The sequence below is a fragment of the Lemur catta genome, chromosome 12 (genome assembly GCF_020740605.2).
Source record: "Lemur catta isolate mLemCat1 chromosome 12, mLemCat1.pri, whole genome shotgun sequence".
NCBI classification, from domain to species: Eukaryota; Metazoa; Chordata; class Mammalia; order Primates; family Lemuridae; genus Lemur; species Lemur catta.
In genome coordinates this window covers 40840705-40864462 of record NC_059139.1, presented here as the reverse complement: position 1 = coordinate 40864462, position 23758 = coordinate 40840705, and the positions used below count along the sequence as shown (strand labels likewise).

Sequence of the window (23758 nt, the reverse complement as noted above, 5' to 3'; positions counted from 1 at the left end):
CCTGAAAATACATTGGACCACTACTACTCCATACCAAAGAAATAATAATTGCAAATTTTCTTTACTCAGAAACCAATTCCCCAGTATAAAGATCTTAGATTTCTATTTCTCTTCCTCTCTTTTACTGTCTGCTTCAGTACAACACTATGGGGCAAAACAGGGTGAAAGAAAGCAGAAATGCTCTATCTGGTTAATTTCATTCCTCGCTTGTAAATGTTCTGACGGTATGAAGAGGGGAATATCCTAGAGATAATAATTCTAATGGTTTAAATTGGGTTGTTCGAATGTCTGTGGGTTTCAATCTTGGTTATTGAACTGTCTTTTTAAATTTTGTACTATCATTTTAAAATGTGTACTATCTTTTAAATTTTTGAAATTTAAATACTGAACTCTCTTTTCAAATTTGCTAAAGCAAATCAAGTTTATTTACTAAGGACCACTCTCTACTTCCTAAGTATGGTCATAAAGTAAGGGAAACCAAATCACAATGTATAGTAAGACTCAAAAATTCTCTAAGTCTGAGAGAAAGTTTATTAAGGTTTCTGAGAAATCTAGAAATCCTGGGGATAAAAACTATTCAAAGTTTCATAAGAAATCCTAGTCATATATTTCAAACTCCAAAAAGGAAGACTTGAGAGACTAAAATTAGCAACAGCTCATTTATGTGCTCATCCAGGCTTCAAGTGGTATGAAAACATTACTTGTGACTCTGTATTATCCCATGCTCTATACTTAAAAGTTTAATCAATCCATAAGATCTTTAATTTAACCTTCAATATTCATATCTAAATTTCTGGTGTATCATTATAGTAAGATATCTCATGTTTGATCAACCTAACATAGCTAATGAGTAAAACACAAATTCTATTTAATTTTATCAAATAAGACAGTTGTTTCATAAAAAAAAAAAATAGTGCCACAGTCAACTATTGTGACAGGTAAACAGAACATGGCTGATAAGACTAGAACCTGTTCAAACACCAAGACTGATACCATTCTAGTTAACTTTGAAAGATTACTATCAAATCTTCAATGATAGTGATTTGAGGGTATGTGTCAAGATTTCTTTGATTTATGTTTCAATTTGATGAAATTAATTTAGAAAAATAATCATGATAAAATTATAGATGATATAAATTATATAATAAAAGGCAGCATTTCCATAATAATTGTAATCATCACAATAAACCATTGATTTTCGACTATTTGGTCTACTTGTTACTTTTTATTATTTAGTCATTCATTACAAATCAATACAAGCAAGGAAGACAACACAATTTGGTTTACATGATTAACTTGCAGTAACTGAGCTCCACCTACAGGCAAAAAAAGGAGTCTTTACAATAAGCTTTAAATTAGGACTTCCCAAAGCACAAACTGCAATTACCCCAAGATTTTAATCAACCTGGGTGCACATTAGAATAATCCAGGGTCTTTTAAAAAATTTCTTATAGCTCTATACCAAAACTTATGATTAACTTGATCCTGGATGGGACCTGTTCTCAGGTGATTCAAATGTACAGACAAGCTTGAGAGGCACTGATTTAATTCTTAACCAGCACACATCTTTAAAAAACATCAGGAGTACTCAAATATCATATTTCCTCCCTTCTAAAATTACTTGGTTTTCACTACACAGATCTTCTTATATTTTTCCAGGTTAAAACCAAGCACAGTTGAGATAAATGCCTTATCCTGGTTAGACTGCAAAAGTATCTGAAATGACTATATGAAATATCTTCCACTTTTATATTATTCTATACCTCAGAGATAATTAAGAGAATATATGTTTGTTGGGAAGTAGGATCCTTAACCCTGGATGCACATTAGAATATCTAGAGAACTGTCATAAAGTACTACTGCCCTAAATTAATGCATGCTCTTAGAAGTTAGAAAAGTAAATAGCATTAAAAAATACTTAAGAGTAAATTTAACCAAGAAGGTGAAAGATCTGTGTACGCACTGAAAACTATGCAACATTGAAAGGAATTGAGGAAGGCACAAATAAACGGAAAGATATCCCATGGTCATGGATTGGAAGAATTAATATTGTCAGAATGTCCATATTCCCTGAAATACCTACAGATTCAATGCAATTCCTATCAAAACTCTAACGTCTTTTCATAGAAATAGAAAAAATAATCCTAAAATTAGTATGGAACCAGAAAAGATCTCAAATAGCCAAAGCAATCTTGACCAAAAGGAGCAGGGCAGGAGGCACCATCACATGCATTTAAAAATATCTTCCAAAACTATTTTAACCAAAACAGCACGGTATTGGCATAAAAACAGACACATTGACCAATGGAACAGGATAGAAAGCCCAGAAATAAACCCAAATATTTACGATCAGTTGGTTTTCAACAAAGGTGCCAAGAACACATGACAGGTAAAGAACAGTCTCTTCAATAAATGGTCCTGGGAAAACTGGATGTCCACATGCAGAATAATAAAATTGGACCCTTATCTAACATTACATACAAAAATCAACTCAAAATGGCTAAAAGACTTAACCATAAGACCTGAGACTGTAAAGCTACTAGAAAAACAAAATGAGGAAAAAGATCCATGACATTGTTATGGGCAATGATTTCTTGGCTAGGACTCCAAAAGCATAGGCAACAAAAGCAAAAATAGACAAACAGGATTGCATCAAACTAAAAAGCTTCTGCACAGCAAAGGAAACAATTCACAGAGTGAAAAGACAACCCACAGATTGGAAGAAAATATTTTGCAAACCATACATCTGATAAGGGGCTAATATCCAAAATATAAAGGGAAATGAATTCAATAGCAATAAAACAAATAACCTGATTAAAAAATGAGCAAAGGAATCTTAAACAGACATTTCTCAAAAGAAGAGATATGAATAGCCAACAGATATATGAAAAACTGCTTAATATTTCTAATCATCAGAGAAATGCCAATTAAAACCACAATGAGATATCATCTCATACCTAATGGCTATTAACAAAATGACAAATGATAACAAGTGTTGCTGAGGATGTGGAAAAACAAGAACACTTGTACACTATTGGTGGGAATGTAAAGGAGTATAGCCATTTTGGAAAACAGTATGGAGGTTCCTCAAAAAACTAAAAATAGAATTACCATATGATCCAGCAATCCCACAAATATACCCAAAGGAATTGAAATAAATAGTCAAAGAAACATCTGCAATGCCACATTTTTTTTTCAGCATTATTCACAATAGCCAAGATACAGAAGTAACCTAAGTGTCCATCAATGGATGAATGGAGAAAGGAAATGTGGCATATATACACAATGGAGTAGTACACAGCTTTAAAAAAAGAAGGAAATTCTGTTATTCTCGACAACATGAATGGAACTGAAGGAAATTATGCTAAGTAAAAAAGTCTAGGCACTGAAAGACAAATATTAAATGATCTCACTTATACATGGAATCTAGAAACAGAGTAGAAAGGTAGTTACCAGAGGTTGGTAGGGAGGGAGAAGGATAGGCAGAGGGAAGATGGTGATCAAAGGGTACAAAGTTTCAGTTAGACTGAAAGAATAAAGTTTAATGATCCATTGTAGAGTATGGTGACCACAGTTAATAATAATATATATTTCAAAATTACTAAAAGAATAGATCTTTAATGTTTATACTACAAAAAATTAAGTTGTGAGGTAATAAATGTTAATTAGCTTGACTGAATCTTTCTACAATGTATACAGAGACCAAAACATCACATAATAACCTATAAATATATACAATTATTATTTGTCAATGAAAAATAAATTTTAAAAAAGTTACAAAAGTGGTTACTGTTAGGGGATGGGGGGGAGTAACCAGAATGGAGTAAGAAGGGGCTTTCTGGTAATGGCAATTTTGTTTCCTGATCTGGGTGATGGGCATATGGATATATATAGTTTGTAAAATTCAGCTAGCTGTATACTTGTGATATGTGCACAATGAAATACAATTTCTACAGATTTGTTCTGTATTTATATTATACTTATATTAAAAGTTAAAAAGTAAAAGAAGCATGTACCCAGGCTTTACCTCAGACCAAATGATTCAGAATCTGTTGGTGTGGTGCCTGGCTTTAGTATTTTTTTTTAAAGTTCCTCCTGAATCTAATGTGTAACTGGGAGTGAAAACCACTCCTATAATGAAACACAAATCTATTCCTTTTTTATTCATCCAACAAGTCCACAAATTTTAGTGACCAATTACTCTATGCTCACTATACTAGGCTCTGAGGATATAGATATAAATAAGACACAGTCTCCAAAGGAGCTTAGGTTTAGGCAAGGGAGAGGTAAATCAACAAATTCCATGTGAAAAGCCAAGCAAGTTACTTACAATATCTAAAGGAAAAAGTGATTTGTCAAAGAAGGATTTATTCATTTTTGTTCACTTATTTATATAATATTTGAATACCTATAATGTTTGCACATGGTGATACAAACTTAAGTGGACACAATCACTACCTTCAAGAAAGTTACGGTATAAGGGTACACAAAGAAGAAAAATGTATATAAACCTAATATCATATTATCATAGAAATGTGAACAAGGTACAATAGGTATGCATCAGGGAGAATATAGTACCAAGTTGCTGACCTTGAAGCTAAGAAGACATAAACCTGAACTAACCCAGTAGCAGTGTGGATAAAAATTAGTAGTCTAGAGGACCACTTCTCAAACTTTAATGCAGATACAAATCACCTGGAGATCTTGTTAAAATGCAGATTCTGATACAAAAGGTGTGGTGTAGGGCCTGAGACTCAGCATTTCTAACCAGTTCCCAAGCAATATTAATGCTTCTGGTCCACAAATCACAATTTTGGTAGCAAGGTTCTTGAGGGAGATTAGTTTTAACAGGAAAGAGATAAAATATCCACAGCAGAGAGAACAAGAAAAACAAAAACTGGAAAGTAGCTATTAGTTTGTCCATTAGATGGCCTTCATGAGAGTAGTTTCAGTGGAGTGGTGGAGGGAAAGCCAGATGATGTATATTTAAAAATACACAGGAAGTAAGGAGATGGGGACAGGAAATAAAATGGAGTGGGTTTGTTTGTTTTTACTCTTGAATGCTGGGAGAGGCTTAAGCCTGTTCACAAGCTGAAGGAAAGATCCGGTGGAGAGAGAAAACTGAAGAGAAAGGAAAGAAAGGATAGAATCATTATGAATAGATAGAGAGGTCCTCTCCCTTTAAAGCAGAGGAGAAGGAGGTTAGAAATGGTCTGAAATGGTAAGGGGGGAAGAGAAAGGAATAAAGGTTGAAAAAGTTTACTCTCATTTCATAAACAGGAAGTTAGGTGATCTGCTGAGAAGGGATTTGAAGTTTGAAGTCAACATCGTGGAGAATGAGAAACAGAGAAGCACTGGAGGCACAGCTGAAGCAGGAAACTAGAAATCCATAGCACCAACTTTTACATGGCTGTGTGATTCTGCTGAGCAGCATCCAGTAGTAAAGATACAGGCACAGAGAAGAAAGAGAGTGGGATTGCTATATTTTAAAAAAGGAGGCGGCAAGGGACTAGAAATCCTAAAGACGTCAGAATAGGTATAAGGGTACCTATTCTATAATGAGGGAAGATAAGAGTTTTGGACTTTTTGCCCCTGAACCCTTAAGTACTTTTTAAGGCAAAACTAGAGACATTGTCAAAATGCATTATTAGGGGAAGATTTTACTTTATGTAAATTTGTTGAAAATTATCTTGTTAAATACCATTTCCCCAGTTTAAATATTAGGTACTCAATAAACCTGCTTGTAGGTTTAACATCCAAAGTGATAAACAGAGATTCCAGATGTTTCCTTACCAGTAGTAGCAATACCACAAATTTTCAGTAAAATTATACTTTGATTGGCTCCTTGCCTAAGGGGCTGGTAGGCTAGTCTAGTCTCTGATCCTACTGCTTAAATAAAAAAATGACCACAGGATAACAGATTACTTCAAGCACATCGAGATGAAAAGTTTGTGTATATCTTGAGCACCAATTTTTGAATAATGATTTCAACTTGACATCCTATCTCAAACTGAAAGGTGACTTTCCTTTAAATAAAATTACCTTTCACTACATTAGAATTTTTTAAGACTCTTAGAGGTTTTCTGGATTTTGTGTTTTATTTTTCTTTAACCATAAAATTAAGTCCAAAGACTTAAACCAGGGGTAGAACCTGCAGCCTTAAGGCCACATGTGGCCTTCTAGGTTATTAAGTGTGGCTGTTTGACAGAGTCCAAATTTTCCAGAACAAATTCTTTTATTTTGATTAATACATTTTTGTTCACCTTTTGTGTTTTTATTTTATTTTCAAAGTGAATGTATTTAAAATACCAAAGAATAAAATAAGTTTCAACAAAATGATCCTGCCAAACTGGCTGGCACAATTAGAACATTAGTAAGCCATAATTAAGGGCTAAATTTATGGCTGCCATGCTCAGGATTTAATTCTAATTTCCCCCACCTGACTGGCGCCACTACTGCATGAAGCTGGTTGGTGAGAGTTTATGGGGGTTGAGTATGCCAGTCTGTTATCAACTTTTGAGAACAGTGCATAGTGTTTCTGTTTGAAGTGGAATTTATGAATAATTGCACAGCTCAATAGTATTTTTTAATTCTGTCTGCTTAACAGCCCATCATGTCAGAGAAGACAAATAGAATGCTGAAAGAAGAAAACAGATTTTTTAATGAGGATTGGGAATTGCAATATTATATTGTTTCTACTCAAGATAAGATGATTTGCTTGCTTTGTGATACTGTAATATCAACATTAAAGAAATTCAATGCTCATCAGCATTATAACACTCATAAGGACCGCAAATATTTTAAATTAGAGGGAGAGGCACGAAAGATTGTATTACAGAATTTAAAAGATAAAAAGCAAAAGCAAACACAATTCTTTCAAGGAGCAATAAGACCTGGAAATAATGCCACCGAAGCAACTTATAAAGTAGCTTACATAGTTGGGAAAAAAGTGAAGCCATTCACTGATGTAAAAATTGTGAAAGAATATGTTGTTGAAGTTGTAGGATCTTAGACCCTGATAACATTTCAAAGTACAAACAACTGCCTCTTTCAAGGAGAACCATAACTGATCAGCAGCAGGAATTAGCCTTCAACTTAACAGAACAACTTTATGCAATACTTCAAAAGGAAAATACATATTATTCAATCACTTTGGATGAATTAACTGATACTACTGGCTCAGCACAGGTTTTATACTTCATTTGGGTCATAACAGAAGATTTTCTTTGCTAAGAAGAGTTACTCACTTTGGGGACTCTTGCAAACAGAGCCCTGGGAATAGATATCTTCAACAACTTTCTAGATAAATGTCATGAAGTTGGACTGAATTTGGTAAATTTAGTGAGTGTATGTACAGACAGTGCACCTTCCATGACAGGAAGGGTTTATTGCACAGATAAAAAAAAGTATTAACAGATCCAGATGATCTCATTTCTTTTCATTGTATCTTGCATCAGCAGAATCTCTGTGCTAACAGTACTATTTTAAGTGACACTTTGCAACAATTTATAAGTATCGTTAACTATATTCGTGCAAATGCAACATGGCATCACCAGTTTGATAACATGCTAAAGTTGAAGATGAAGTATTCAGTGTGGATTTGCAGTATCATTCTAAAGTGTGTTGGCTATCTCAGGGACAGGTGTTAGCCAAAATTTTACCTCTGTGAGAACAGATCGTTAAATTTTATGAAGAACAGAATGAGCAATGTGAATTATTGAAAGATTTCTATAGGAATGCAGCATTTCTATGTGATATTATGTCAAATCAAAACAATGTGAATATTTGTTTGCAAGGGAAAACTAAGTCTATATATGATATATGGCAAAAAAATCCAAGCATTTCAAAAAAAGCTGTCTTTTCTTAAAATGTTTCTTCTTCAAAAGGAAATTTTGGATGAACATTTTCCCCAGTTAGCAAGGCTTATTGATGAGCAGGATGATACATATGAATCATTTCAAGAATAAACCTATTAATTGGAGAATGCAATGAAAGGTTCACTGACTTTGAGAATCATGACATCACACTCAAATTTGCATTTCAGCCTCACTTAGTTGATATCATCAAGGCACCTAAAGAACTACATATGGAGGCCGGGTGCGCTGGCTCACGCCTGTAATCCTAGCACTCTGGGAGGCCGAGGTGGGTGGATCGCTTGAGGTCAGGAGTTCGAGACCAGCCTGAGCAAGAGCGAGACCCCGTCTCTACTAAAAATAGAAAGAAATTATCTGGCCAGCTAAAAATATATATAGAAAAAATTAGCTGGGCATGGTAGCACATGCCTGTAGTTCCAGCTACTCGGGAGGCTGAGGTAGAAGGATTGCTTAAGCCCAGGAGTTTGAGGTTGCTGTGAGCTAGGCTGACGCCATGGCACTCACTCTAGCCCGGGCAACACAGCGAGACTCTGTCTCAAAAAAAAAAAAAAGAACTACATATGGAATTGATTGAGCTCTCAGTAGATGACATTTTAAAGTCATTGTTTGATGCTAAGAAAGATCCAATTGAAATATGGAAGAATGCAGTAGAATACCCAAGTCTTCAGCAACATGTCCAAAAAATGCTTTCTTGCTTTTCAACCACTTACTGCTTTGAATCTACATTCTCCAACCTAACCCAAATCAAGACACCCTTAAAGTCACAAATGACTGATACCCATCTAGAGCATCAACCTCTGTGCTGCAATCAAATATTCAAATGCTTTTCAACAAAAAGCAGACACAACAAAGTCATTAAAAGGTTAGTTAACTTTAAAATTAACAAATAGTTTCATTTTTTGAAATTATTAAGTATATAATAGTTAGATTTTTATAAAATAATATACATTTTTAAGTATATCTAATTGAAGTTTCTTGAATATAGCCTTATTTGATTACAGCTAAATTAATGCAGCCTTCCAACATGAAAAGGTTCCCCACCCCTGACTTAAACTATAGTGAAGCTGGTATAACTGACCTAAAGTACTAATGATTTTGGAAGTTTTATGAACTCAAAAATATGTGGTCACGAGACAATCATGGAAATTTCTAGACTAGAAAGAAACACTGTATTTTCCTTTTAAAATTCTGTTATTTCTAATCTGTCCTGACCTCCTTATTTTTCTTTTGTTTTTCTTTACAGGTAGCAGAGACAGGATGAAGAAGGGAGAGCAGAAGATATAAATACTGAAAATTTGGGGGAACAGAGGAACAGTTAGAAACAAATGTTAGCTGTTTGTACCATTTATAAAAGCACACTTTGCCAATTATTAATATTTTATCCAAAAGAATCCAATAATGAAGAATACAGAATACTCATGTTTATCTAAAATATTTAAGCCACTTTTAGAAACTTAATGTTCTTATTTATTTTTCTTAGGAGGCTTGCAATGCACTTGAATATAGCTTTTTCCTCTGCAGTGAATACATAAAATGCTCTTAAATTTAAGGTTAGGTGATTTTAATTTTACCAATTATACTTGATCATAAAAAGGGAAAAATTGATAACATGAGTGGATATATAAGTTCCTATGTGAGAAATTATCATAAATACTAAGCTTCAAGTGATAAGATCAAGAATATCTCATAATTTAAACATCATCCTCGTGTGAAACATTCTTTGGAATAACCAGTACCCTGTTTCAGGTCACCATCATCTCTCACGTGGATTTACTAAAGAAGCCTCCTAACTTGCCTCCTCCAGCCTTCCCCCTTATTATGGACTGAAGGTTTGTGACCCCCCAAATTCATATACTGAAGCCCTAACCTCCAGTGTGATGTTATATGCAGGTGGGTCCTTTGGGAACTCACCGCTTCCCTGCCGCACACCACCACATGAAAACATAAGAAGACAGCTATCGATAAGCAAGGAAGAAGGCCATGGCCAGGAACCAAACTGGCTGGCACTTTGATCCTGGACTCCCTAGCCTACAGAACTGTGAGAAATAAACGTCTGTTGTTTAAGCCACCCAGTCTACGGTATTTTGTTATAGCAGCCCAAAACACCCCTCTATCAAGCCACTCTCCACACTAAATACAATCTCAATGTATCACTCACCTGTAAAAACTTTCCAATGGTTCCCCACTGTTCTCATGATAAAGATCTTATTCCTAAACCTAGCTATTAATGCCATGTTTGCTAATCAGGCCCATACCACAGTCAAGGGAATCTTTAAAGAATAACCCTTTGTTGTAAGGATGAACACATTTTTGGAAAATCTACCTGTTTGAGGTTTTTTTGTGTTAGGTAACCAATTTTTTAAAGATACTTATGAAACATATATTAAAAACAAGGTTATTTAGTTTTTACAGAAAATTTAGCTTTGCTATATTATAATTTATATTAATTACAGGGTATATAAGTATTTGAAATTGTATTAAAGCCAATGAGACACAGTTGAGGGCTTAAAAAATACAAATATAAATAAACATTTGGTTTTTAAAAAACTTAAAATATATTTTTGTCACACTATAACCTAATCATAAAAAATTCACAATTTTTCAAAATCAGAAAACACATGCCTTCAGAGACAGAAATAAAACATTATGTATCCATAATTATATTCATGATTTAACTAAAAGTTATAGAGCTAATGAGAGGCTCTCCAATTCTGAGTGTGTAGAAGCATGTATAATATATGATCACTAAAATCTTTAGTTAATATTGGCCCAGGCTTAATCTACTATATTAAATTATTCAACATGACTACTTGAGTGTCAGGTGAATGTTGCTTGAAAAAAATATATTTAAGATAACTTCTATGTACCATTTCTAACATAAAAAGTTATACCTTCGGTGGAAATTTCTGGGAATCACTTTTATTTCTGGTTACATAAAGGAAAAAATTGAGGGGGCTATGCAATAATAGCATGGAAATCCTTTTTATTTTTCAGTTTTTCTACATGAAGTTGAGAAATATGATAGAGACAAAGAATGTTATTTATATGTATTTACAACTATCTTATCCCCAAATGTAGGCCATCTGCAAAAAACAAATACTATTATTTTTTGAAGCAACATTATTTACAATGTATACCATAAAGTTGTAATAATAGAGTCACAAAAAATAAAGGGAAGAGTTTTTCAATTAAATTGAATTTTAGGAGAATAAAATATTGAGTCACAAAACCCAACAAACTTTTATCAGCAGACAGTGAACTTTTCATCATTTGTTGAAATTTCTTTTATGATACCACTGAGATTAGGAAGGGTATATGGTATTTGGTAAGTCAGACTTGAAAAGATACTTAAGAATGTTTTCAGGCCCACGTACTTTCTTCATCAGTTTTGACAAATTTTACTCACTTAAATTATTTGAGGATGTCTCTTTTCTTTCTATACAATTACTCTGCTGCTCTCTCATTGGTATTAAACAAACACATTCTTCCACAGTTAGCCAATATATTGCTCATCCTATATATAACAACTTATAGAGCCTTTCTGAAACAGGATCAGAGAGAAATGAAGTGGAATTTGATTCATAGGCCCATTGCTGTATTTACTTTAAGCCTGGTCTATTTCTTTTAGGCCTGCAAATGGGCCAATTTGTACAATTGTTACATTTATCAAACATTATGAAAATAGTAGTTCCCAAATTAGTTGAATAGAGGACTCAGTCTTAATTAAAATAATGTATAAAAAGACAAAAACTCTGATACCTAGAAGCACAATAATTGACTCACCTGCGGCTGACTGATTTCTTTTCCCCTTCTCCTTCTCCAGCTGATTTAACATTTGCACTTGGGTCCTTTTTTAACTTTTTTGCAATTCTTTCTCTCATCAGGTTCTTCTCATCACCATCAACACATTCATCATGCTCTGCACTTTCATCTTCTCCATCCTATAGAAACTGAAATTGAGTATTTTCCAGGCATTCAATTTCCCCTTTCCCTTCTAGAGACCCATTGCATCCAATGGCTCCCCTCATTGCATTCTAGACCAGCTTTGTTTTTTGTTTTGTTTTGTTCTGAATTAGTAAGGGCTTGAAGAATCTGCTCCAGGTAGGAATGGCCTTGGGTCCTGCTCTAAGCAAACTATGTAAGTATGGGATATTCCAGGAAAGGTTGTTTGCTCAAATTGTGCCCAGCAACTCTGTGCAGTATAGACTGCTCCCCTGTATCACCCAAGATACTGTGTGTACCTATGTTCCTATTATTATCCCAGTGGGAAATGTGGCTTCTGGAGGCAGTGGGCCACCATACTAACCTCAACCAGGGATTAATTCAAGTAGAAGAGGTATAGTGGAGAAGCTGATATTTATTTCTATAATCTAAGTCATAGCAATCACTCCTGTTCTGAAAATCCTCCAATGGAGCCCTATCTCACTCAAGGCCCTGTACAATCATAACTCCCTAACATAATCTCCTACAACTCCAGCCCAACAACACTAGCCAACTTTGGAGTTGTTCTCTCTAGCCTGAAACACTCTTATTCCAGATATCTGCATTGCTTCCTCTTTCATCTTCTTCAAATCTTGGCTCAAATGTTACCCTCTCAGTGATGCTTTTTGATCACCTCATTAAAATTGCAAAATCACCCACCTGTCTCTAGTTCTCTCTAGTTCCCTTCCCTGGTTTATTTAACAAAGCATTTATCACCCATTTGATATACTATATATTTTAACTATTTATGTGTTTATTGTCTCTCATCCAACTAGAGCAAACACTACATGAGGGCTACAATTCTGGCCTGTTTTGTTTATTGGTGTATCGTTAACTTCCAGAATAGCTTCCAGCATTAATAGGGAGGAGAGGAAAAGCATGGGAGAAGGGAGGGAAGGACAAGAAAGAAATTACCCCAAGTGGAATGATTTTCTTTTGTGAATCTTTAATCTGGTGAGTGAGAGTGAGGAAGGATTCTTAACTTGAGGCTTGTGGATCCCTATAGCAATGGTCCTCAAAGTCCGGTCCTCAGACTATATTACATGGTTGTTATGTTAAAAACGTAAAATCCTAGCCCTCATTGCAGATTCATTGAACCAACATCTCTAGGGATAGGAACTGTGAATGTTTTTAGCAAAATGTTTCAGTAATTCTTAAGCACTAAAAAGTTGATAACCAGGGACCTAGCCTTCCAGGCTTGGGGCTAAGGAGATCTTAAAAAAAAAAAAAATTCTCTGCAAATTCATACAATTTTGGTTGTGTATGTAGTACATTTTCCTGGGAAAGAATCCACAGTTTTAATCATTTAAAAGGTTCTGGGACACAAAACAGGTTAAAGACCATACAATATCCTAAGATGACCTGATCCTACCCATGATACTAAGAGCAAATGTATAGTTTTACATTCTATACTATAACTTGATTCTATTTTCTAGACCCATATTATTGTTACACAGATATCTCCAAGTAATGTCAATCTCCAAATGTACAAAATTAACCTCATTATTTTTCGTCTTTCTCCCTACCTCAAGCCTACTCTTTCTTTTGTATCCATCTAACAAGTTGCCCAAACAGAAACCTTGTGGTTGTCCTAGACTCCTCCTCCTTCACTTCATAGTATAGAATCAGTCACTTCCTAGACCTCTTTCAAGTTGACCTCTTTCCCATCTCCCAGCTGTAGTCTTACATCAAGTTCTCCTCTTGCAATAGCTTCCCAGTAGCTCTCCTTGGCTCCAGCTTTTTTCCGCTAGTTTGTCCTTTGTAAGTGGGGTCCCCAAACCCCAGGCCACAGACCAGTACCGGTGCCTGTTATGAACAGGGCTGCACAGCAGGAGGTGAGTGAGTGAAGCTTCATCTGTATTTACAGTTGCTCCCCATTGCTTGCATCCCGTCAGATCAGCAACGGCATTAGATTCTCATGGGCGCACATGAACGCTACTGTAAACTGTGCGTGCGAGGGATCTAGGTTGTGCGCTCCTTATGAGAACCTAATACTTGATGATCTGAGGTGGAGCTGAGGTGGTGATGCTAGCACTGGGAAGTGGCTGCAAATACAGGTTATCATTAGCAGAGAGGTTTGACTGTACAGAGACCTTAATAAATCAATTGCTTGTAGATGCATATTAAAAGCCTGTCAGTGAGTGGCAAGTGACAAGCTACATTTGGTGGCAGGTTTTATAGTGGCAAGTGAGTTGATGTGCTTCAGTTGTACAGCTGCATCGAGAGGCAGGTTTTAAGTCAGAATATGACACTTACTTTAGTCTGCTCATGGTCTGCCATGATTTTATTTACCACTTCTGTCCGCACTTCTTTTCCGCACTGCGCACTTGTCTGAGTCACAGTTTTGGCAAGCCCATAAGCTAATCCTAGCAAAAATGAGTAAAAAACAAATGTCGCTGGAGAGCTTCTTTGAAAAGGGGGGAAAGCCCAATGATGAGGCAGCAGAAGACTCCAAGACTGCCAACAAAATGAAAGCTTCATTTAAAAGAAAATACCAAGAGTCCTACTTAAATTATAGGTCCATTGCAACAGGTGATTCACATTCTCTAAGCCCACTTTGTATAATATGTGGCAAATGGCTATCCAGCGAAGCCATAAAACCTTCAAAACTGCTTCACCACATGGAGACCAAGCACAGACTTCGGAGTTTTTCAAAAGAAAAAAAATGTGAACATGAAGAACAGAAGCAATTACTGAAGGCCACCACTTCATCAAATGTGTCTGCACTGAGAGAATCATTCTTAGGGGCTAACTGCATTGCTAAAGCTAAGAAGCCCTTACTATGGGTGAAGAGTTGATTGTGCCTGCTGCTAAGGGCATTTGCCATGAACTTTTAGGAGAGGCTGCAGTTCAAAAAGACACATGTTCCTCTTTCGGCTAGCACCATAACTAGACGAACTGATGAAATAGCAGAGGATACTGAGGCACAATTGTTAGAGAGGATTAATGAGTCACTGTGGTACACAATCCGGGTTCATGAGTCTACCAATGTTGACAAGGCAACAATGCTTGTTTTGTGCGATATATTTTTCAGGAGAATGTGCATGAAGATACATTAGGTGCACTTTTGTTGCCAACCAACACCACAGCTGCAGAACTATTTAAGTCTTTGAATGACTTACATATCAGGAAAACTGAATTGGTCATTTTATGTCAGCATATACACAAACAAAGCAGCTGCCATGACTGGACGGCTTTCTGGTTTCTCTACTCAGGTCAAGGAGGTCGCTTCTGAATGTGAGTCTACACACTGTGTCATCCATAGAGAAATGCTAGCTAGCCAAAAAATGTCACCTGAACTAAACAATATTTTGTAGCATGTGATTAAAATTATCAACTACATTAAAGTACTATATATGCCCTTAACTCACATCTGTTTGTGCAGCTCTGTGCGTAGATGGACGCCAGCAAACACATCGTCTCTTATACACAAAACTGAGATGGCTTTCTAAAGGTAGATCACTGGCCAGAGTTTGTGAGTTATGAGAGCTACTCCAGAGATTTCTTTCAGAAAAATAGTCACCACTGGCAGCACATTTCAGTGACACAGAATGGGTCGCAAAACTTGCTTACTTGTGTGACATATTCAACATGCTCAATGAACTCAATCTGTCACATCAGGGTAGAATGACAACTGTGTTCAGTCGGCAGATAAAGTGGCTGCATTCGAAGCCACACTGGAATTATGGGGGTGATAAGTTAACATTGGGATTTTTGACGTGTTTCAAACATTAGCAGAGATTTTGAAAGAGACTGAGCCAGGGCCTTCTTTCTCTCAGCTGGTGCATGATCACCTATCTCAGCTTTCAAAACAGTCTGAGCATTGCTTCCCAACCACAAAGACCCCTGAACTGGGAAGGAATGGATCCATGATTCATTTGTAACTAAGCCAAGTGAACCAACTTTGTGCTAGAAGAGGATTAAGTGCTTGAGATCGCAAATGACGGTGGCCTTAAAAGTATGTTTGAGACAACTTCAAATCTCCATACATTCTGGATTAAAGCCAAGGCGGAATATCCTGAGATTGCCATAAAAGCACTGAAAAGCCTGCTTCCATTTCCAACATCCTATCTTTGTGAAGCAGGCTTTTCTGCAGTGACAGCAACCAAAACAAGATTAGGGAGTAGACTGGACATAAGCAACACACTTCAGGTGTCACTGTCTCCCATCACCCCCAGATGGGACCGTCTAGTTGCAGGAAAACAAACTCGGGGCTCCCACTGATTCTGCATTATGGTGAGTTATGTAATTATTTCATTATATATTACAATGTAATTATAATAGAAATAAAGTACACAATAAATGTAATGTGCTTGAATCATCCCAAATCTATCCTCTCCTCACCCTCCCCCGTCCCCAGTCTGTCTCCCATGAAACCAGTCCCTGGTGCCAAAAAGGATGGGGACCGCTGCTCTATAACACTGCCAACAATAATCTTCCTAAAATGCAAAGTTGACCACAGCAACCTTCTTTTTAACAAATACCCTTTAACTGTTCCTTATTCCTTTTAGGATGAAATTCAAACTCTTCACATGGCCTGTGAAGCCCCGTAGTATTTACCGCCCCCCACCCAAACTCTCCAACCTCATTCCTCTCTGCCTCCTGTCACGGCACTCTGTCCACACTGGCCTGCTGTCTGTCAGCTCCTGGAACACACCAAACTCTCTCCTGCTCCAGGGTCTTTTGTACATGTAGTTTCCTTTACCTTCAACGCTCTCCCTCTCTGCTCTTCACAAGACAGCCTCCTTCAAACTTTATATCTTAGCTTGCATTTCCTAAATAATTTAAGGTATAATCTCTCCTTAGTTCCCTGCTTTAGTTCCGCTGTTTTCTGAGCTAGAGGAACTCCACCCATCACCACTTTATTTTTGACCTAGTTAACTCCTAATTCTCCTATAAGACATAACACAGCATCATCTCTTACAGGAAGGTTTTCTTAACAAGGTCAGATATTCATCTTCTCCCTACTTATACATAGAGAGAACCCTCTCTTTTGACTGTGGTAATAGATAAATCTGCACTCATGCACGGAAAGTTATATACTTCCTACTGAATTATACAATGCACAGATCAATGGGTTTTTACATAAAGTGGCATATGTATAATTTGAAAAACTTGATTTCTTACATATTAAAAGAAAATCTTCCTTCCATTAGCTTTATTAGCCAGTATAACTTTTAAAGATCATATAGTCTTGCATGAGAAATCTTCTCAACTGTATGTATAAAAAAGGAATACTAGTATAAATGACTGAGCCAAGCATTCCCCATATATCATGTAGGATGTTCACCCATCAAAATTTAAACTTTTAACATAATAAAATTATAACATCTGAATTTTGAGTATTTATGTAATGCTATGGGAGAGAAAAGGCAGGCTAGAAATTCATATATAAAATTCCAATTTTGTAGTAAAATACACACTTGGAAGGAAATATTCCAATATCAAAATAAATAATTTTTACTTTTCAAATTTTTCCAGAATTTGACTACATAAAAGTAATAAATACTAGGAAAAAATAATTTAATTTTGTAAAAATTTTGAACTTTCTATACATTGTTCAAACTATATAATAAAATTAATACTCACATCATCTAAATCTGCTGCATCACCTTTTTCACTACAAAAAAAAGTAAAACATAAATTTTAGCTTCAAAATGAAATTAATAACATTATTTAATAATTAAAAAATTTAGAACAGTTTGCTGTGATTAACATTCCAAAAATTTGATTCAACATAGGAATTTCAGAATGGCACTGCAGAGCAGATGGAAACATTCTAAAAGGGAGTCATTTTTTATAAATAAAATAAAAGATATGCTCCATTAGAAGATATATAAGTTCATTGGAATTTAAAAGGAAAAAAGCAAACAACAACCAACAGTGCTATTTTTATGAACAGAGGTCTGCAAAAAACAATTTCTTCTGTTGGCTTGAAGTATTCTGGCTAATAAAATCAAATCTTTCAAATAAAAGGATATTGAGAAAAGATTGTTTTGAAATAGGATTTTTAAAAATGAGCTAAACTCAGTACAAGAATATTTTAGTCCCCTCTGAGACACTGGCCCAGTATATCACATGCAATTATGTTTAACACCAAGACATCTTCCCTTCTCAAAGAGAAGCAACAAAGATAGTACGACAACTTTGTGTTCATCCCTCAAAGTAGATGAGAATTTACAGTCAGTGAATTGGCCCCAAAAGTGGTGACTTCCTCACAAAAACCTTCAACTCTGATTTGTTCACCCATGATACCAACTGAGACAAAAATTCTTCAAGGAAGAGTTAGTAAGGCAACTTTTAATTAAACATTAAACTGTTAAAGCATATTCAAACTATCCTAAGAGGTAAAAGTTTAAAAATTAATTTTAAATTTAATTAGTTCAACAGAGTAGACAGCAAGAAGAGTGAAAGTGATAAGAATGCTTCTGTCATGCTAGAAGTTCTTTACTTCCATTATCAAAATGCTTTATTTTTTTGGCTGGGTTTAACTGTTTTGACTTACAATTACTGACTATTTACTCACAAAAAAGCAAGAAAATTATGTGATTCCAGCAAATAAGAACTTAGGATCACACTAACACCAGACTAACCTTTCAACAGCTGGAACAGAACTGAGATGTGGATCATCCTTAAGCAAATCATGACTACTTTTGCTCTTTCCCTTCATGCTCTGGAAAGGAAAGTACAATGTAATCACGAGTGGGGAAATAAACAGTCTTCCAAAAGGACAAATTAACAAATTTACAGAAAATCTAGTACTGGCATAATGTGGTTAGCAAAAGATGTGTGCCTGAAAAGTGGGGAACTAAAGCTTTATAAAGAATTATCCTACTCTTCCATTGACTGAAAATACTATTTTAGAAACACCTTTTTTACAAAAAGTGATACATCATTAAAAATATGTCTATTGATTACAAACTTAAAGCTCTAAATCCTCATCATGATTCACATACAACTAAACTAGTTAATTTTTTGACCCATAAATTATAACTTAGAAGCTAGATCGCAAGAATAATTTGAAATAAATGCATACTATTATTCTTCAGATATACCATCTATACTGCACAGAATCACTTTTTTAAATGTACACAAGCAGCCAGATGAGTACATCTCTGAGGTACTATTTAAAAATAAAAAAGCAGATATGTAGAAGAGCTGCTAATGCATGAGACTATTCATCAATGACCAAATATTTATTAAATGCTTTAATTTCAAAGTTCATATTCTCAATAAATGTACATTTTAGTAGGGAAACAAGACATAGGAAGATATAAGAAGTAGAATTATAAATTAACAACTACTGTTGCTATTATTGTAATTTATTAAGTATATAGTTTGTGTCAAGTACTGTGCTACAAACAGTATTTCTACCCTTCATTCCTCTTCTCCCCAAATGAAAGTATATGAGATGGGCATTATTAGCCTCATTTTACAAATGGTTAGAGAGATTAAGTAATTTAGTCAGTGGTAGAGGATCTAGGATTTAAATCTAGGTCTGTCTGACAATAGTACCTATTTACCAAAACCCAAAATGTATCCATTTTTCTTTTCCTGCAGGGCCCTATGGACCCAGAACACTGGCCTGCCTTCAGAGCTGCAATCTCTTATCCTACAGACTTCTCCACTGCAGGGTGGGAAACTTCAAACATATACCTTGTGTCTTGAGGGGTGGGAAGATGCTCACTACCCCTACCCTGAAACCAATCATGTAAAAATGAACAGTAAGATGTTACAGTTCACAGATAGAAAGAATAATTTCTATTTATTTTGAAAGAAAATTTTATTTTGACAAATTCATTACAAAATATGTTAACTAAAATTTTAAAATGTCAGATATAGAGAGGTGAAAACCTCTTTCCCTTAAGCTCCATTTACCAGTGTTAATTCTGAGGACAGGCACTTAAATTTGACAGGTTTTACTCTGAGGCAGATGTATACCTTCTAAATATATTTCCTGAGAGAAATAATAGAGTTTTAAATTTCTGTTTTAACATGAGGTTCTCTACATTTTAAAAATGTATTCAATTAAAACATGCTTATAGTCCAATTTCACAAAACAAAAAAAACTTTCTCCAGTAGTTAATCTAAATATGCTATTATTTATAGTTTTAAAAAGGCATATTACATAGAATCTAAATTATGCTATTAATCTATATTTCTAATCCCATAAACTTACTTAAACTAAGGAGTGATGAAAAAGCAAATTGTCAACTAATTACTGGATGCTTGTCCAACTATGCAAAATGTTCAAAAAACAGAAAGTGATGTAGTTGAAAGGCTACAAGACAAGAAGAAAGATGGTGGTTGGCCAAAATGAGTTTCAAAATCTAATATCCCATAATTTTATGGGTTTTAGTCTATACCATATGTGGAAATAGAATGACCTCAGCAGATCTCAGAACCCTTGCCTACAAAGTGGGAATAATAATAATAACAGCAGTCTTGCCTATTTCACACAAGAGAATTACTATGTGCAAAAGTATTCAGTGAACATAAAATAACCTAAATAAGAATATAAGCCCAAACATCTTTTGTTCATACTTTCCATCCTTAAAATTCCTTTCTCTTGCATCTGTCTACAGCCATCAGGTTATCGTTATCTATTCTCAGTAATATTCCCTTGTTAATTCTCTCCATCCAGTTCCCTCATGGAGTCACAATCATAAACATCACCCTCTCTTCCAGCCTCTTAGTTTACAGATCTGAAAATGAGAGTTATACTAATAAATTGCAGAAGCAAGATTAGAATTCAGGTCTCTAAACTCTTGGTCCATTAGTAGCTATACTATATCAGTTATTTGTAAATGTTTACAATTTTTAGTTTAATTGTTAATATTTTTAAATGGGTTATTGTACTCTTGAAAATCACTAAGAGATTTTAAGTTTTTTCACCACAAAAAATGATAAGTAATGCATATGTTAATTAGCCATTCCACAGTGTATACATATCTTAAAACATCAAGTACACAATATATATAATGCTTATTTGTCAATTTAAAAAATGAATTAATTAATTTTTAAAAGAGCATTGTTCGTGTCCCAAAACTTAGTTTAAACAACTTGAAGAAAAAGAACAAACTTGTTTTATACTAATTTAAAATAAGACTTGATGGGAGGAAATTATCTGAATAATCATTACTATTTCAAATTTTAATTAATGTTTTAAATTGAATTAATATAGAAATATATGATAAAAGCCAGTTTTTTTAGGCCTCCCTTCCCACCATCATAGACTCTGCATTCCTGCAAGGAGAGAAAGCAAATTAGGGAAGAATTGAAGAAATTAGGAGACAATCCTAAAGAGGGTAAAAATGAATTCAGACATTTCTTTTTAATGCCTGTTCTTTTTGAATGATATATTTTAAGGTTCTTATTTATGCCACTAGGGAACAATGACTTTAAAGGAAGAACAAACACCAAATATATTTTAAAATGTTTTAAAAGCTGTATAAAAGAAGCTGGCTATTTAAAGGGTTTAGCTGCTGAACAAAATACTAAATATATTTAATGAATTCAGTGTAAGGAGCTCCACAGAAAATTCAAAACTGTCTGCAAACGAATCTAAGAATGAACATCAAAGGGGATGTAGAAAAATTATATTATTATCTGGCATTTCATACCCAAGAATAAAGAGACAACAAAACTGCACAGGTAGGAAAGAAAGAGTAAGAGTGAGAGTGAGAGAGAAAGAAAGAGAGAGCAAGAGAGGAGAAGAAAGAAAGAGAGAGAGAGAAAGACAGAGAGAAAGAGAGAAAGAAAAGAAAGAGGCACAGTGGCACCAGAGGAACACTGGTCAAGAAGCTGGAAGGTTTGGGGCTCAATCTCTAACTCCTGTGTGGATAGTTAACTTTGTGAGTCAGCTTGATTAGGCTTACGGTACCCAGCTGTTTATCAAACACCAGTCTAGATGTTGCTATGGAAGAATTTTTTTAGATGTGATTAGTATTTAAATTCAGACAATCCAGATTACCCTTCATAATGTGGGTAGGCCTCATCTAATCAGTTGAAGGCCTTAAGAGCAAAAACTTGGGTTTCCAGAAGTAATTCTGCCTTAAGACTGCAACATAGAAACCCTGAGTTTCCAACCTGTAGGTTTCAGACTCATCAACTATTCCCTGATTCTCCAGCCTGCTGGCCTACTCTACATACTTAGGACTTGCCAGCTCCCATAATTGCATGAGCCAATTCCTATAAATAAAGAGACATAGACTGGTATAAATAAATGTATCTCTCTGTGTCTCTCTCTCATGTTCTCTCATATTCTATTGGCCTATGGGTTCTGTTTCTCTGGAGAACCCTGAATAATATATTCTGAGACCTTCAGCACAGAACCAGAAAAACCTAAAGGTTAAAAAAGGGATTTTAGAGGCCACTTAATCTATTCTCCCACCCAGTGCAGGAATCTCCTTGACCTGACTGGTCAACCATGTCTCAACACCTAAATAGAGTTAACTCTTTCTCTCTCTCTCTCAAACACACAGACACACGAAACCCATTTCTTTTTACATGGCTTCCATTACTAGAAAATTCTCTGACTAGAGAAAAAAATATCTGTGTGTAATTTCCAATCACCCAGTCAACCCTAGTTCTATCTTCTAGAACTACAAATGAACTATAAACATGTCCTGTTCTTAGGCATACTCCACACAGTTAGTTCAGACATAGACTGGTAAGCAGAATAATGGCTCCCTAAGGTGTCTATTTCCTACTATCCAGAACCTGTGAATATGTTACCTTACATGGCAAAGGAGAACATTCATATAAATTAAGGATTTTGAGATGAGGGGATTATCCTGGATTATCAAGACGGTTCCAATATAATCACAAGAGTACTTATAAGTGAAACAGGGAGGCAAGAGAGTCAGTTTCAGAGTGATGCAGCGAGGGAAAGACTTTACCAGTCATTGCTGGCTTTGAAGATGGAGGAAGGGGACATGCCAAGGAATACACAGTCTCTACAAGTTGAAAAAGGCAGGGGAAGGGATTCTCCTCAGAGCCTCCAGAAAAAAGGCAGCCCTGCCGACACCTTGATACTTAGCCCAATGAAGCCTATTTTCAGACTTCTGATCTCTAGTACTGCAAGACACTAAATTTGTTTTGCTTCAAGCCACTAAATTTATGGCAATTTGTTACAACAGCAATATAAAACTGATAAAATATGTTAATTTTTTTAAAATTAGCTAAATATAAAGAACTAGAAAGATAAGTAAATTAAAGTTGAATATAATTTGATGGGGCAGAAACATTTTATAAATTAGACTTTTTAACACTTCTGACAACCTCTGTGCCAATGACCGAGGAGCATTCTCCATGCCACATCCACCCAACCTGCCAACTTTTGGGGAAAGCTTAACTTCATAAGATAAATTAGAATAGGACAAAACATTCTTACTTTATTCTCGAAAGTGGTAAATCTGTCTACCAATATAACATTTTCTGGGTAAGAAAAAAGTCTTTCTGTAACTCTGGATTTGAGATAAAACCTTAACAAGTCTTGTAGTGAGAGAAATACTATGTGTATCACTGTGAATGTGGAAGTGTACTAAATTGGTGACTGTATTAAAATCTAGCTATTGATATACTTTTATAACAGCTGCCATTTAACTTGCCTCATGAAAACTACTTGTCTGATTGTAAGCTTTTACTTGAAAAATATTTTCTGACATTTGTATAAGTTATATATAAGGATTCATGAGTAAATTTTAAACGAAGACAAACATTTGAATATTGTTTAAGAAAGCAACACAAAGGGAGAGCTATTCCACATAAAAGCTTTTCTCAAATATTTGAAGCCTAGGATCATAGTTTCACTTAGTTTTACTTCAAAGTATATCCAGTTCTTCAGGTATTCTCTATGTGAGATAGTTTTTGGCACCATACCCATCCTCCTCACCACCCTC

The 23758-nt window shown here is 35.2% G+C and overlaps 1 protein-coding gene across 2 annotated transcripts in view; it reads right to left on the bottom strand.

Annotated features, from left to right (window-relative positions):
- The window catches only part of CWC27 (CWC27 spliceosome associated cyclophilin), a 203462-nt gene that overhangs the window by 154246 nt on the left and 25458 nt on the right, over nt 1-23758 (bottom strand). For both annotated transcript variants that reach the window (XM_045566594.1, XM_045566593.1), the window contains exons 8-10: nt 18449-18528; nt 17445-17475; nt 11658-11815 (exon numbers count right to left, since the gene is read on the bottom strand). In XM_045566594.1, coding sequence (XP_045422550.1) covers nt 11658-11815; nt 17445-17475; nt 18449-18528 — 269 coding nt within the window. The remainder of the gene's footprint in view (nt 1-11657; nt 11816-17444; nt 17476-18448; nt 18529-23758) is intronic.